The sequence below is a fragment of the Hippocampus zosterae genome, chromosome 11, assembly GCF_025434085.1.
Source record: "Hippocampus zosterae strain Florida chromosome 11, ASM2543408v3, whole genome shotgun sequence".
Lineage (NCBI taxonomy): Eukaryota > Metazoa > Chordata > Actinopteri > Syngnathiformes > Syngnathidae > Hippocampus > Hippocampus zosterae.
Genome location: NC_067461.1, coordinates 4,922,864 through 4,938,519, shown reverse-complemented (window position 1 = coordinate 4,938,519; position 15,656 = coordinate 4,922,864). Strand labels below are relative to the sequence as shown.

At 43.4% G+C, this 15,656-nt stretch overlaps 1 protein-coding gene across 2 annotated transcripts; it reads left to right on the top strand.

Annotated features, from left to right (window-relative positions):
- The first annotated feature begins 106 nt into the window (after positions 1-106).
- Positions 107-15,656, top strand: LOC127610119 (bifunctional 3'-phosphoadenosine 5'-phosphosulfate synthase 2-like). 2 transcript variants are annotated; one of them, XM_052079879.1, is made up of 12 exons: positions 107-895; positions 4,297-4,411; positions 4,926-5,161; positions 6,563-6,701; positions 6,835-6,953; positions 8,951-9,064; positions 9,483-9,594; positions 10,140-10,345; positions 10,665-10,800; positions 11,933-12,201; positions 13,241-13,470; positions 14,673-15,656. In XM_052079879.1, the coding sequence occupies exons 1-12, from the start codon at positions 824-826 to the stop codon at positions 14,812-14,814; spliced, it is 1,890 nt and encodes a 629-aa protein (XP_051935839.1). In that variant the 5' UTR covers positions 107-823; the 3' UTR covers positions 14,815-15,656. The 2 variants fall into 2 exon arrangements, with proteins under 2 accessions (XP_051935839.1, XP_051935840.1); XM_052079880.1 differs by having other exon boundaries at positions 111-850.

The window sequence follows — 15,656 nt, the reverse complement described above, 5'->3', positions numbered from 1 at the left end:
ATTAAAAAAATCTATAAAGATTTAGTTCATTTTCGAAAAGTTTTTTCAGATGAATTTAGGAAAAGCAGTCTTGAGAGTTGACTACCGTAACATAGATAAAGCAAATGGCTCAAATGATATGTAAGCTATTAAAATGAGTGCACATTTGTACGAGGTGTCTGTTATGTGGCTGAGGTAGGTTCTCTACCCTTGAACCACCACTGCTTGTTGTGTCTAATGAACACATGTCAAGATCAACACTTCGTGTGAACGGAGTTCTAATGATATCGTATTGTCTAGCAGGATTTCGAGACCAACGTTAGCTAGCCCTTGATGCTAACAGTCAAGCTAACCCAGATAGTATTTAGGTTAATGTTATCGCCCGCGGCAGCGAATTACTAAAAATGCTCTTTTTAAAAATTTCTTTCGCGAGAGGATCGAAGTACCGTGACGAGACGTTACACCATCTCTGGTGGTGAAAAAAATGCGTATACAAATGCTGTACTCCAACTTTTTGAACACCGTAATGTCCAGCTTTCATTCTGCCGGGTTAGAGGGGGCTCGGCCAGCACAGTCGTGTCGTGACGCTTCGGCATGACCAACTAGTTGGGGTGAATTTTGTGTGGATGCGGGCGGAGGAGAGGGAGGAGGAAGGCAGGCTGGAGGCTGGGCCAGCCAGTGGAATGCTACGTGTCTTGGAGGCCCTTTTTAAAGCCCCCCTCGTCGCCTTTGGTGACCGGAGCAAAAAAAAAAAAAGTTAACGACGACCGATTGCAGCACCATCCCGGGCCCCGTGAGTCAAGCGCAGCGAGTCCGGTGTCCAGCGGCTTCTCCCTCGTCGGAAATGTCCGGAGTGAAGAAGCCTCGTACGGTAAGAGCCAGAGCGAGTCAAGTTGTCATGAAACTCACGGAGGAGGTCTGTCAAATCACGTCAATTTTATTTTTCAGCGGTATAACTTTGAAGTTTGTCGTCGATTTACCAGCACTTCATTAGGTACACCCGCAGAAGCAAACGCGATCCAATACAAGAGTCTGCTTTTGACAATGGCTTAATTCAAGATGTATAAATATAACAGTCTGTTCGTCTGCTTGATTCAGCGTTCTTCTCCACCGACGAAAAGAACCACAAAAGAAGCATAATATTTAATCACAAATCAGCCGCAAGACCAAATATGAATATACAGCCCTTGTATAGGCTCGCATTACATTTGGCAAGTATACCTAAGGGTACTTAGTCAGTGTAAATATCCAACTAAAGACATTGTTACCTCCAAAAAGTGTATTTTACTTTTATGTAAATGTATGAAAATATTTTATTGAACACCGTAGATCCTCTGTACTATTGGATGTTATGTTGAGTGCTTATGTTGACTCTGAATGGGGGTCTTGTTGTTGTTGCCATGAATTCATGTCAGTATGCCCTATTCATAAAGTGGGATGAGAAAGAGGCCACTGTTGAGTTGAACACACTCGGGCATCAGATGCTGCTCAAGACAGCTTTGGCGAACACGGTTGCGATCACCTAAGACGAGTAGCAGTGAAAAAAAAAAAAAATTGTGACATGTACAAGGAGAGTCAAAAGGCATGACTCAATGATTTGTCCATACCGGACAGATTTATATGGAATGTTAGCATTTTGTGTATTCTGCAGCAGCACTTAATGTCTGCTCGCAAGAGCACAAAAAATGGTATGTCCTAAAACTATTTTACAGCCAAACAAGTTCACGAATTGTACCACACAACAGTATTTAGTTTTCATTTGTTTGACTTATATGACCTCGAGGTTTGTTTCATATAAATATTGATTACAAATATGTAGTCGGATACTGTATGTAAAATGTCAACACAGGCAAAAAAATAGCTGTTTGGTTCCCCAATTTTAAATACTTTATTCACAATAACAAGACGAGTCAAAGCAGGGATTCCAATTTATTAATAAAGATATGAAAAATATTAAGATCCAATAGTATCTAAAGATTTAAAAGAAATATTAAACACATCTATTTTTTTCCTTTTTTTATGTACTGCAGTACACATCATATTAGTTTTTGGAAAGGACTGCAGTTACAATTATCCTTACAAGATTATTTGATCCACGGATTTCGCTAAGAGCACACTGGAAGCAAAAGTTAACCCATATTCCTCAACATGAAGATAAAATCCTGCTTTCAAGGATCCTGTAGAGCACACGGTAACTCTTTAGTGAAGGAATAACACAGCAGCTTGGGAAGCTACAAAGGGGCACCCCCAGTCAAGGCTTCATTCAGTACAGTGCACGTTTACAGAATCCCTGCAGGTGGAGGTAAGACTCGATACAAGGTGGCAACTTGTGAACCCGATTCCTGCCACATCAGCTCTGGCGTTGCAGGCAGCACACAGGACACATTGTACAGTCGGGCTACTCACCTCCACCACCGCCGCCATTCCTTCCATGCCTCTCACCCTCGCCACCTCCCCTCAGCAAGTCAATACAGCCCCTTTCATAAAACATCCTGGTCCATGTCGGCACTTGGGACCTTGAGCGTACTACTTTGACTCACTCTGTCATCTCAACTGGGGGTGGGGGGTTGGACCAAGAGTGGTGCCTTTTTCAAAGCAGCTGGAAAGTGGAGAAAGGGTTAGAATTTTACAACCACATTGGACAGGCAGCGCAACACAGTATTGGGATGTGGCCCAATCCACATAATCAGTGTAGAGAGAAGGCCAAAGCAAAGTATCAATTTGACGATGATGAGTTTGTCAAGTCAAGTCAAGTCAAGTCAACAGTATTTATAGAGCACTTTCAAACAGCCATCGCTGCATACAAAGTGCTGTACATGGAGCGATTTAACATATACAATAAACAGTAAGACGAATCAGTAATAAGTAATAAGTAATAAGGCGGTAGAAAGCACCAAGCAGTAAAACCAATAGCAAATCTAAGTCATGCTGAGTCAAACGCCAAAGAATACAAGTGAGTTTTGAGGAGGGCTTTAAAGATGGGCAGCGAGGAGGCTTGCCGAATGTTCAGTGGGAGGTCATTCCAGAGAGATGGACCAGCAACAGAAAAGGCTCGATCCCCTCTGAGCCTCAGTTTAGTTCTTGGTACGTCTAGCAAAGACTGGTCCACAGACCTGAGGCGCCGGGCAGGGGTGTAGGGGCGTATGAGCTCAGAGAGGTAAGGTGGCGCGAGATTATTCAGAGATTTGAAAACAAAGAGGAGGATCTTAAAAATAATTCTAAAATGAATGGGGAGCCAGTGAAGGGATGCCAAAGTAGGAGTTATATGCTCCCTCTTACGAGTACCAGTCAAGAGGCGAGCAGCAGCATTCTGTACCAGCTGAAGGCGCTTGATGGAGGACTGGCTGACTCCAAAGTACAGGGCGTTGCAGTAATCGAGCCGGGATGTGACAAAGGCATGAATTACTGTCTCAAAGTGTTCATGTGAGAGGAGAGGTTTTATTTTGGCCAGCTGTCTAAGGTGAAAGAAGCTGGATTTAACAACGGCACCAATTTGCCGATCGAGTTTGAAAAGTCGAGTTTGTGACTGGATAGCCAAAAGGGGAAGATATTACTTGAGTTAGAGTTCAAATTAACTCCCGTCCGAGACTTTGATTGGTTGTTTTCTCCAAGTATTAGAGAAGCGCAAACGTTTTCCATCATGTCTTGGAACTGACATGTTTGAGTCACATCCTTTTCTTGAGGGGGGAAAAAAAAAAGAAATGATGCAACAGCCACAAGCAACTACTCCGGCTCCAAACATTAAGGAGTGTCTGGGGAGAAATCAAATGATCAATTCACTCAGAATAAACAAAGCGTTAGATGAGCTTATCAAAACCGTCAGCCCAAAAATGCTCGGCATTGTCGCGTCATGTTTTATTTCACAATTTTATAATGGGCTTTGGAGGACTCTAAATATAAAAAAGCTTGCCCACCTGCGTTGTAAAGTCAAGCTTTATGACTTCTGCCCTGTGATACTGTATTTGAATGGCCTGCTCTGCTACTGTATGCATTGAACATCTGTGTACACTGGACAAATAAAAGACACCTAAAAATGTTCACCAATCAATGTCCAGCCACATGTTGTGTCAACAGAATTAAGACTAGGTAAAGAAGGTGGAGCAGGACACGATAGTTTGCATAGTCATTTTCTTGTCAAATTTGTCTGCCTTCGTGTCAATGTCATCGCATTGAATAACTGAGCTTTTTAGACGGAAGGTGACATGTTATCAAATTATCAAGATACATAAGATGCCGCAGGCAAATTGTGCAATTCTATCTTCAACGAGAAGTGAACAGCTCGAGGTGACGCTTCTGTTTTCTTGTCCTCTGTCACAGAACCTCAACAGGTCTACCAATGTGGTCTACCAGGCCCACCATGTCAGTCGCAGCAAGAGGGGACAGGTTGTGGGAACCAGGGGAGGGTTCCGAGGGTGCACCATTTGGCTCACAGGTAAATCACATCATCCATTATCAGAACAGCTTATCCTCATATTGTTTTTATTTTTTTAATAACGCTTGGAAACAACGGCATACTGGTTGATGACAAACGATGAAAATAGCTTGTTGTGTTTGGGGTAACACCGGCAGATACAAAGGTTGCACTTTACTGGGAGCCAAATCTCCATCATTGGGGTTGTGGAAAACATTTTCCCTCATGTATGTGCAGAATGTATTGTTGCATTCTGTTAAATAACTTAGCAAAACAGAATGGCTAGCCACGTCATGTGCCAGTTACAGCTAGTGTGTCACTTGGGATTAATTTCCCTTACGCAACGGATGAGCAGACAGAGAGGAAAAAGAGAAGCGGCAGTAAAACAGGCTAAAATCCACATGCGGGCAAGAGATGAGCTGCGTACTAGTTGTGGTTTAACCAAATGTGAGCGTGTAGGAATAAGTCTCATCTATAATATTCAAGACCATAAGACTTGGAACTATTAGTTGGCATTCCTTCCTCTTCCTACCAGGTTTGTCTGGGGCTGGAAAAACTACCATCAGTTTTGCCCTTGAAGAGTTCCTGGTATCCCATGCCATCCCTTGCTACTCCCTGGACGGCGACAACATTCGTCACGGCCTGAACAAGAATTTGGGCTTCTCAGCCACGGACCGCGAGGAGAATATCCGTCGCATCGCTGAGGTGGCCCGACTGTTTGCGGACGCCGGACTTGTTTGCATCACCAGTTTCATCTCCCCCTTTACCAAGGTCAGTGTGTGAGGTCAACTTGAATAAAATAATACCTCATCTCAGAAGATGTATCATTCTTGGCAAGAGAGTGATCTTCAGAAAAATTTCGTGACTGGATCATTTGCAAAGCTGTTTCGGAATCACTGCGCTACTGTGAATGTATCTGGTAAACGTTTGTACCACAACACACCCAAAGGACAGACGTGGTATCTGCAAAGCTGACATTTACAATTCAGTTTACAGTCCAGTGAGAATATTCTGGGGCAAAAACTACGCAACAAATAATTTTTAAAAAAAACTACACAGCCTGTGTGCCAGTCTTACAATATATCGTGAGACCTATAATTAAATATTACTGTAAATTTATTACGTATACATCTTGACTTATGTAGCGCTTTCATAACAGCTGCAGCTGTAACAAAGCACTCTAGAGAACATTTAACATAACGTAACAATAATCCAACAGAACACATAACATGGAGAGGAATGCAATCGAAACAACTATTTCTACGTACGCCTTGTTGTTTGAAGCGGTTCTTTATTATTATTATTATTATTATAGATGAATTCGAGCGAATCAAAGTCTCCTTTCGCCAGTGGTTCAGAGGGTGTCATGATCACGGCACACATGACTTCTTGCAAGTCTGCAACAGGTGTCAAAATCACAGAGACAGGATGTGATAGTAAAAATACAATATCAAGACTGTATTTATTTGTGCAGTTCATAATCCAATCCCAAAATTAAATAAATACGCGTCAACGTTATTTCAAAAACGCATATGTCCAAATAAAGGTCTGGTAGTTTCTGCAGCTCAGTGTTTTAATACTTCAAACAACTCTCAGTGACATCAAATGCCATTTCCACAAATACTTTTTTCTTCCTGCTTTAATTATGGCTCACTTGACTAAATAAACCCACCACGCCTTAAGTACATTGCATTCCCAAATTATTTCACAAATTAGCCGATTGAAGTGACTGTCAGAATAATTTTTAAACCATTTGAATATAATTTGAATGTGTTTGAACAAGCGTCCAAATATTAATAGCATTTTTTTTAACAATAAAATATTTATTACGCCCACAGTTTCAAAACGTTTTACACATCGCAAAGAGCTGAAAACAGTCATTTGTTGCATTGATTACTGAAATCTAAAGCCCTTTCATCGTTGACTTTTTTTTATACTGCAACAGTTGCTGAGTTGAAAAGACCATTTAGGAAAATCTGAAAAACATATCAATGATCTAATTTAGATCCCATTGTTAATCCCCCCCACCCCCACCCCCCGTGCCTTTAATAAATTTCCGATGCCACCCCGTGTTTCTCTTTTGCAAGGCCTGCTGTGTGTGGAGCAGATGTGGTATCTGTAAAGCGGCCGTAAACGTTTTGCTGAGCATACGCGTTATTATTGTCCCCACAGGATCGTAACGAGGCCAGGAAAATCCACGCGAGCGCCGGGCTACCATTTTTTGAGGTGTTTATCCACGCTCCCTTAGAGGTGTGCGAGAGCAGAGATGTAAAAGGACTCTACAAAAAGGCCCGGGCTGGCGAGATTAAAGGTTGCGTTTCACGCTGTTTAACTACTTGCCACGCACATGTCCCCACCCTGCCCTCCTCAATCATCATGCAAGACGAATAATGTAGCGCTTCCAGTGTTGTCACAGCATTAGTTTTCCGCTATTTCATTGGCAGGTTTCACAGGAATCGACTCGGACTACGAGCGCCCCGAGGCGCCGGAGTTGCTGCTGAAAACCGGAGAGCTTTCCGTGAATGAGTGCCTGGAACATGTGCTGGAGATGCTCCGCGAGCAGGTGAGTGTGACAAGTCGTCACGTTGTGTCGTTTGTCACAGGCACGTTTACAAGGACGCATCAGTTTTCGCCTGTTTGACTTAGGAATGGGACAACGGGATGGGTGGTTTGACAAATATGCACAAGGTTGAATTTGCGTCATGTACAACTGCGTGTGCAAATATCTTGGGCCTGACTGTGATAAACGCACGCATCGCGAAAGATGAAGCGACAGACACATGGGTGCATTTCTAAATAAATCTCCAGGAATATGTCAGCCGGCGTGCGTCACAGGACAGTTTCCAAGATGTTGTTGCCACATATCTGATGTGGCTTTGTGGCTAACTGAAATTACTGCATACGTGTGGAGATTTTTCTTTTGGTTTGAAAACAAAAGTTGTAGTCATGAAAAACAAATGTTGCCTTTGTAACCTGCAGTGGGGCATCTGGATTTTAACTCATGACTTGGTAGGAGGGCTCAGCAGTTGATCAAACTCAAATCGGCATCGCAATGTCATAAAGAGCACTTTTCAAATCGAAAAGCCTGCCACCTCTTCTGCTTAATTTCAACTGGTCGGCATGCTTTCTTTCTTTTTTTTTTTTTTTAATGTCCAGTATTATGTATAACTAGCTGGTTCGCCGCCCTCCGGGCGGCTCATCAGCTAGTTCCTGCGGAAGGCTGGTAAGGTGGGCCTTCGGCCCGCAAAAGTGTTGTTGCTTGGTTCAACTTTTTGTTCATCTTCATTGCTTATCGCGAAAATAAAGAGATGTTTAGCTCTACTAAATAACTAACAATTTTATTGCAATGCTTGTGGGTAGACAACATTTTTTCGCTAAGATGCCCGCGCGATCGTAGTGAGCCACTGCCTGAGTGGCGCAGTGGTGGCGCGCAGCGGCGCGGTGAAGGAGGTACGTTTTGAAAAGGGACAGACGGAAGGACAGACCGCGTGCGGGACGACGCGCAATATATTTATAGATTTCTTTTATAATTTATTGTCTGGATAAGTTCAGTGCAATCGGAATGTTTGCAATGTTTATCAGTTTCATGAAATAAGAATAGTTCTAGAGATAACACCAAACCCTAATTTTTGCGTTATTGTTGTATCTGACTTGTGATTTACTGACTTATGTTTACACCAGAATTTTGTGAAGTCGCCGTTATCATTTCAAGAACTGTGAGTCAAAGTGTTTAGCAAATTAACAGCTCTAATTGAAATAAATAAAAACAAAAAAAACGTTAAAAAACTGCCGTACACAGTAGTATTTATACAAGTTGTTTAAATTGTTTCATGGTGCAAAAAAGAAAAAAAAACAATCAGTTAGAGAGACACCTGCTGGTCATTTCAAGAATCGTGTTTTGGCGTTATCTTTTATAATGGTGTGTCCAAATAATCCAAATTATGGTACATTTATTGTCCCAAAATATATTACTCACAATCTTTTAGGGATATTTGTCTTTTGGACATGACCTAACATGCGCAACAGTATGACCTTGATAGGTATTTGGTTTGATCTTCTCTAAGAAAGAGCTGAACAGAAAAATTCAAGACAACGTTTTTAAAGAGGTTCACTTGTATGCCTTTCCTTACAGAGTCACTCTGTCTCTGTGGCAACCTGCGGTCAGCTTAGCTTCAAAATGTGGACATGGTAATGAAGAGGACTCAAATGGCTTTAATTGACCCAGGAAAATGTTATAGTCGATTTATGCATCGAACACTTTTGCCACTCAGCCGCATGTTAGAGGAGATCAAATTAAAGTCGCCTGTAAAGGTGAAAGTGCATTTTCGGTTCAACCTCAAAGCGGATTTCGGGCTACATTAAAAAATAAGGCCAGGAGACTGGTTCTGTCGGCAGCCTAAGTAGCCATGGTGATGAACTCGGCTCCAAAGAGAAATCTCTTTGAATGGATGTTTTTTTTCCTCCCCAAAAAACAAGTGTTTACTCTATTATGTTTTGAAAAGCAAATACGATCACCCCATGCCATTCAATATCTCACTTTATTCCTGTCTTTTCATGTAGAACATTGTGCCGGGTGAGATCATGGAGGACGCCAACGAACTATTTGTACCGGAAAACTTTGTGGATCACGCCGTGGCCAATGCGAGCACGTTGCCTACCATAAGCATCACCAAGGTAAACCCGTCTCTCCGCTGCCCATTTTGGCCTCATTTATCAAGCCGCACAGCAGATGGCGGAGATGTTTTGAGAATCCCTGAAGTATTCGCCGCTGGTTATGTCGGTGACATTCAAACTAAGGCTACGTTTACACTAAATTTGGATGCCAGTACATTCCCTTCCAGACAGTCACGTTCTGACGGAGTTTCGCACGCTCAGTCAAGGCTTTCTGCGGATAAAACGTGGACGCCGGGCAGCTTTGAAGCTACTCTCTCACATGATCTGGCACCATTGTTTCGCACCACTGTGTCGGTTACAAAAACGATGATATTCAGATGATGGGATAATTATGTAATAATACAATGAGTATGGTTTCTCCTGTATTTCTTCTCATCTTTATCATGTTTTTTTGTTTGTTTGTTTTTTCTTTTGACAGTTGGACTTGCAGTGGGTGCAGGTTTTGGCCGAGGGCTGGGCCAGTCCTTTAAAAGGTTTCATGAGAGAACGAGAGTTCCTTCAGGTCTTGCACTTTGGTAGCCTCTTGGACGGTGAGAGTCTCCACTGCTTCTTTCCACTCCTGTCACATTTCTACACACTAGCTATCAAAGAAATCGAAAGCATTCGCAATCAGCATTCCACACTTCCCTCAATACGGAACATAATTGACTTGCATTTCCATCCATCCATCTTCCGAGCCGCTTGATCCTCACTAGGGTCGCGGGGAGCCTATCCCAGCTGTCTTCGGGCAGCAGGCGGGGGACACCCTGAATTGGTTGCCAGCCAATCAGAGGGCACACAGAGACGAACAACCATTCGCACTCACACTCACACCTAGGGAAAATTTAGAGTGTTCAATCAGCCTGCCATGCATGTTTTTGGAATGTGGGAGGAAACCGGAGCACCCGGAGAAAACCCACGCAGGCCCGGGGAGAACATGCAAACTCCACACAGGGAGGCCGGAGCTGGAATCGAACCCGGTACCTCTGCACTGTGAAGCTGATGTGCTAACCACTGAACTACCGGGCCGCCCTGACTTGCATTTCCTCACACTTTACTTCATTGACTGACATCACTTAGTCTGCTTCCATCTCAGGCGGCGCCATCAACATGTCCGTCCCCATCGTCCTGCCAGTCAGCACCGAGACCAAGCAGGAGCTGGACGGCTGCGCGGCCGTCGCACTGGAATACGGGGGCTCCCGGGTGGCCATTTTGCGGAACCCGGAGTTTTATGAACATCGCAAGGAGGAACGCTGTGCCCGACAGTGGGGAACCACGTGTCCGCAACACCCTTATATCAAGGTGTCTTCCCTTCCCACAATTCCACATTTTCCATGAAAAAAAAATCATTTTACATCCTGTATTTACCTCCTCCTTCCTGATTTCTCAGCTAGTTAGTTCTAACTGTTCCACGTTTTTTGCCAAATCTTCAACATCAACAAAATTGACAGTTACCATCTCCTTCCTTTCTTGACTGCTTCATTAGTTGTACATACAGCCTATGATGTAGATTACCGGCGTGTTGCTTTTAAAGACGTTTGTGTCCAAAAACTGGACATAAAGATGAGGAGGGCCTTAGGGGGGTACTTATAGCCAACTGACACATCCAACTTGCATGCAGATGGTTATGGAGGGAGGTGACTGGCTGGCCGGTGGTGACCTGGAGCTGCTCGAACCCATCAAATGGAACGACGGCCTGGACCAGTACCGCTTTACTCCGCGGGAGCTCAAGCAGAAGTTCAAAGACATGAAAGCAGGTCCGAAAATACAAACACGCGTCTTGTTGTCACTGAAGAAGTCACCTCTGAGGCAGTTTAGAATGTGCCTTTTTTTTTTCAGAAGAAGAAACATAGCAAGGAGCAGGCGAGAATATAAATTGGTAAATTGTGAGAGCATGTTGATGTTTGTACTATCGAGTGATCGCGCACTTTGGACTGCGTAAGATGTTTGCGTGTAAGCATGATTGGTAAAAGTCAAATCCACGCATGAGCACAGTATGGAAAGCCATTTGAGCATCTGCTCAATATCCTTCATTAAGGTACCGTGTACTAGTATGCTTTTCCCTTCACTCGTAAGAAAAATCAGTGCACTGTTAGGATGTCGGAAAAATACTAGAAGGACTTTTAGCTGTTTCAGAATTGATTCAATCCCCTTGAAATCCATCTTAAGGTCTTGTCTTGTCTTCTTCCGAGCCGCTTGATCCTCACTAGGGTCGCGGGGGTGCTGGAGCCTATCCCAGCTGTCTTCGGGCAGTAGGCGGGTGACACCCTGAATCGGTTGCCAGCCAATCGCAGGGCACACAGAAACGAACAACCATTCGCACTCACACTCACACCTAGGGACAATTTAGAGTGTTCAATCAGCCTGCCACGCATGTTTTTGGAGTGTGGGAGGAAACCGGAGCACCCGGAGAAAACCCACGCAGGCCCGGGGAGAACATGCAAACTCCACACAGGGAGGCCGGAGATGGAATCGAACCCGGTACCTCTGCACTGTGAAGCCGACGTGCTAACCACTGGACTACCGGGCCATTCACTAATTTCATACCATGATGAAGGTGGTTTGAGCATTGATGCAATATCGTTGACCTGCATCTTAAGGCCCATGTAGGCGACACCGTTTAGTTTTTTCCACTACTAATATCAATTTTGACCGACTAGTAGGCCATTAAACCTTACAAGCAAACTACTCTGCTGCACTAGTAACACTTATAGTAGATTTGCGTCTCGCATGAGTAACCTCCTGGTGGCACTAAAATGCCCACTACTAGCATGTAGTTGTTTTGCTAGTATCTTAAAATGGATTTCAAGGATCTCAAACTGCTTTCCACTCTTGACGGCGTAAGCTAAACCTCAATCGCCAACTTGGTGGTGTTTTGTCTTCCCTCAGACGCGGTATTTGCATTCCAACTGCGCAACCCGGTCCACAACGGCCACGCTCTGCTAATGCAGGACACCAAGCGGCGTCTGCTGGAGCGCGGCTACAAAAACCCGGTCCTCCTGCTGCACCCGCTCGGCGGCTGGACCAAAGATGACGACGTGCCCCTACCCTGGCGCATGAAGCAGCACGCCGCCGTGTTGGAGGAGGGCGTCCTGGACCCGGCCAGCACCATTGTGGCCATCTTCCCTTCGCCCATGATGTACGCCGGACCTACCGAGGCAAGGAATAGTTAGCTTGCAGAGTACTCGCACTCTGTGCTTATGTCTTAGTACGGATACTTGTGTAAATTCTGAGAACATGGAGGGTGGGGGGGACAAGTTGAAGTTCATTCCGGCTCACTTTCACTGCTTAGACCAACAACATGGCTGCCAACAGAGAGAAGCTGGTTTACAAAAGCAGTTACTATTACACTCTAGGGCTTGGAAAAAGCGATGGACTCAGTCGGATGAATTGACCACAAAATTAGGTGGACACAAAATGTTTGCACCAAAGGTCCGCAGGCACGATGTCACAGCATCCACACGGAAAATGGAACCTCCAGTGTGCTCCAATGCAAGTACCGTACTCGTAACCGTTTCGCAGTCTGTTAGCACCCTCTTGTGTTGGCGGGTGTAAATACATCTGCAATTATTCCATGAAATAAAACCGATTCTAAAAAGATTGAATTCTGACAGCGACTATTGCCAATTTAGTGATTATGTTGCCGGAGCAACTTTTCCAAGCCCTTTAGTGACTATTTTCAAAATAGTGACTTCCAAGTTTTAATTCCTGTTCAGAAACTGAAATGAAGGAGTGGAATCATTTTCACTGTGTTTTCCGCATAACAAAAAAAGAAAAGTGGAAGGAAATTGCAGTCAGTTGCGCTGAACTTTTTTTTAAAAAAACGTATCTATTTATAGTTTGTTGCAAAAGCGGAGATTTCTCAATGTTGGATACTTGTGACCTGAGGTCTGTTTCGACAAATTACAGTGAGTGATGTTAAATTGTTGAACAATAAAAGGGGCCATATCATTAAAAATCAACTTTTAGGAGATTTTGGCCTTGTTAAAATGCTAATTAATCAGAAAATAACTCCGCCTCCAAAGTGCTGTTTTCCTCTATTTACCCATTCCTGCTCTCTAAGCCTGAGCCACTCCCAGTCGAAGAAAACAAATCTATAAAACTAGCATTTTTTGAAAAAATACCTCCAATTTTACGTAATGTCATATCACCCATTCCGAGTCTGTAAATATGACTGAATATTAACGCCTCCTTTAGGTGCAGTGGCACTGCAGGGCCCGCATGATCGCAGGAGCCAACTTCTACATCGTCGGCCGAGACCCTGCGGGGATACCCCATCCAGAGACCAAGAAGGACCTTTATGAACCCACGCACGGTGGCAAAGTGCTCACCATGGCGCCGGGCCTCACCTCGGTTGAGATCATCCCCTTCAGGGTGGCTGCCTACAACAAGTCCAAGAAAGCCATGGACTTTTACGACCCAGAGCGGTGAGCCAAGAAATGACCTGTTGAGGACGGAAAGCCGGTCAGAAACATCAAATCCAGATTGATGTCCATGTACTAGTGCGTGCTTTGTCCTCACTAATATGTCAAATTTGGCATACTACTGTAGTTGGATAACTACAAGTTGCGCAGTACTTGTCAACGGCATGCTACTTGTACTACCAGTGACTTGAGGTTCCTTAGCTTCATATTTTTTAAGTTGACGCAAATGTGACTAAAGTCAAGTTGACGTCAAGTAGTCAACTGTTATGTCACTGAAATTTTTAAATGCAGCGGCTTAATTTAAAAAAATAAATACAGGAGGAGGGAATGCTGAAGACAGTTACCGGTATATAACTTTGACACAGCATAGCCAAACAGGGAATTCTGTCCCAAGCTTAATATCACTCAAGTCGACTAGTCCCTACCTAGTATCATTTTAAAAAAATATACTAGTTAATATCTAGCACGTCACGAGTTTATGCTCTTCATTTTGTCATGTTTCTCTTGACTGCTTTACTTCCAATATGCGTAGGTGGATGGTGTTTTTTTTTCTTCATATATCAGCCTCCATGTGTTGCCACGTGAATCTAATATTCCTGCGGCCTTCAGAATTCGTAGTGCTGGAAGATAAAAATAAACTATTAGTAATGTGACCATTTCTTTAACCCGTCAGAGTTCACATTCGCCTCACATAGCCAGCTAACATCTTCCACTTCTGATTGGTTGCTCAAACCAATGATTCTTACTCAGAACTCTGACTAGCAAAACACATCTGTAGCGATCAATGTATTTAATAATCCGCATCTCTGGTGAGAATGATTTATTTTATGTTTTTGTCATGTTATTAGACCAATATTGATTGTGAACTCTACCAGATGAGGTACAGTGTGCTGTTTTATTGTGCTTTTGTGTTTTGGTATCCACACACTCTTTGGCTATAATGTTGTATATACTGTTAGCGCCTGCTGACTCAATGTTTTTCTTTTCTTTTTTTGTGGACCAGAATCATACATGTGTCCTCAATTCCAGCAATTATTTTTCTTAGCCCGCCAGCTGACACATGATCTGCACATAGATCAACTTTGCTTATGTAGCACATGTTATTTTTGCAGACGTACTCCCACTTATAACCATCATATCTCCTCTCCGATCTCACCGTAACCTGACCTTGCCTCTGTCCCCCCCCGTATTTCTCTTCCTATTAGTCACGCCGACTTTGAGTTCATCTCCGGAACCAAGATGAGAAACTTAGCACGCAGCGGAGAGAACCCACCGGACGGCTTCATGGCCCCCAAGGCTTGGAAGGTGCTGGTGGAGTACTACAACTCGCTGCAAAAGGACCAGTAAACCAGTAGAAGTAAAGAGACTTTGTAACTCGTGTGGGTGTTGGGAAACTCTTTGCCAAATCAAAGTACTTTTTCAATAACTGATGTGCATTCCTTTTAAACTTTCTCCAATTCATCATTCCATTGTGCAATTGAACTCCCTTGCCAATTTAGTCGGCTGGAGTCCAACTCTTTCAAGATAAAATATTTGGAACTTGCTCAGTACATATGGAAGATTATTTAGTCTACCTAATAAAATGGCGAGTGGTCACGAATCCATATGCCATGTATTTTTATACAGAAGTAACCATAAGAACCTAATCTATTTTTAACTTTGAACCCTACTATATTTAATTTCCTATCCGAAGGCTACATGGGGAAACTTCATGTAACACATTTTAAGTTTATTTGTAATCATTGAATGAAATGTCATCTTCACCAGCTAAAGTGCCTAAAGTTTATATTAAATTAGCGCTCATGTGTCCTGTCTCAGTACAATACAGCGTACGTACAACTTCAAAGTGCCTTTTCCCTCAACTTGATGCGTATAAACCTTTTCACAATGATGTCAACACGTAGGCAGTCTTACAATCTTCTCTGTATAAGAATTTATTATAGATTCTTGACATCTGGTGGAGCAACAACCCCCAAAAAACCCAACTAAATTGTGTCATTGTTTCGATTGGAGTCAGTGGTGGTCACTGGCACCTATTGTTTACCAACATTGTGAAAAAGTCTCCCCTGGTACTCAGAATGTCTTCGGGGATGTATGTGTTGCTGTAAAAGTGGGCATTCAAATGTTTGCCAGATGAGGTGGAAGAAGATGTGAATGTAAAATGCAGTAATAAATCAACCTAATTGGTA

Coding starts and splice junctions, on each gene's coding strand:
- LOC127610119 (XM_052079879.1), top strand. CDS start 824: ATGTCCGGAGTGAAGAAGCCTCGTACGGTAAGAGCCAGAGCGAGTCAA. Junction 5,162..6,562: donor TCATCTCCCCCTTTACCAAG/GTCAGTGTGTGA, acceptor TTGTCCCCACAG/GATCGTAACGAGGCCAGGAA. Junction 9,065..9,482: donor CTACCATAAGCATCACCAAG/GTAAACCCGTCT, acceptor TTCTTTTGACAG/TTGGACTTGCAGTGGGTGCA.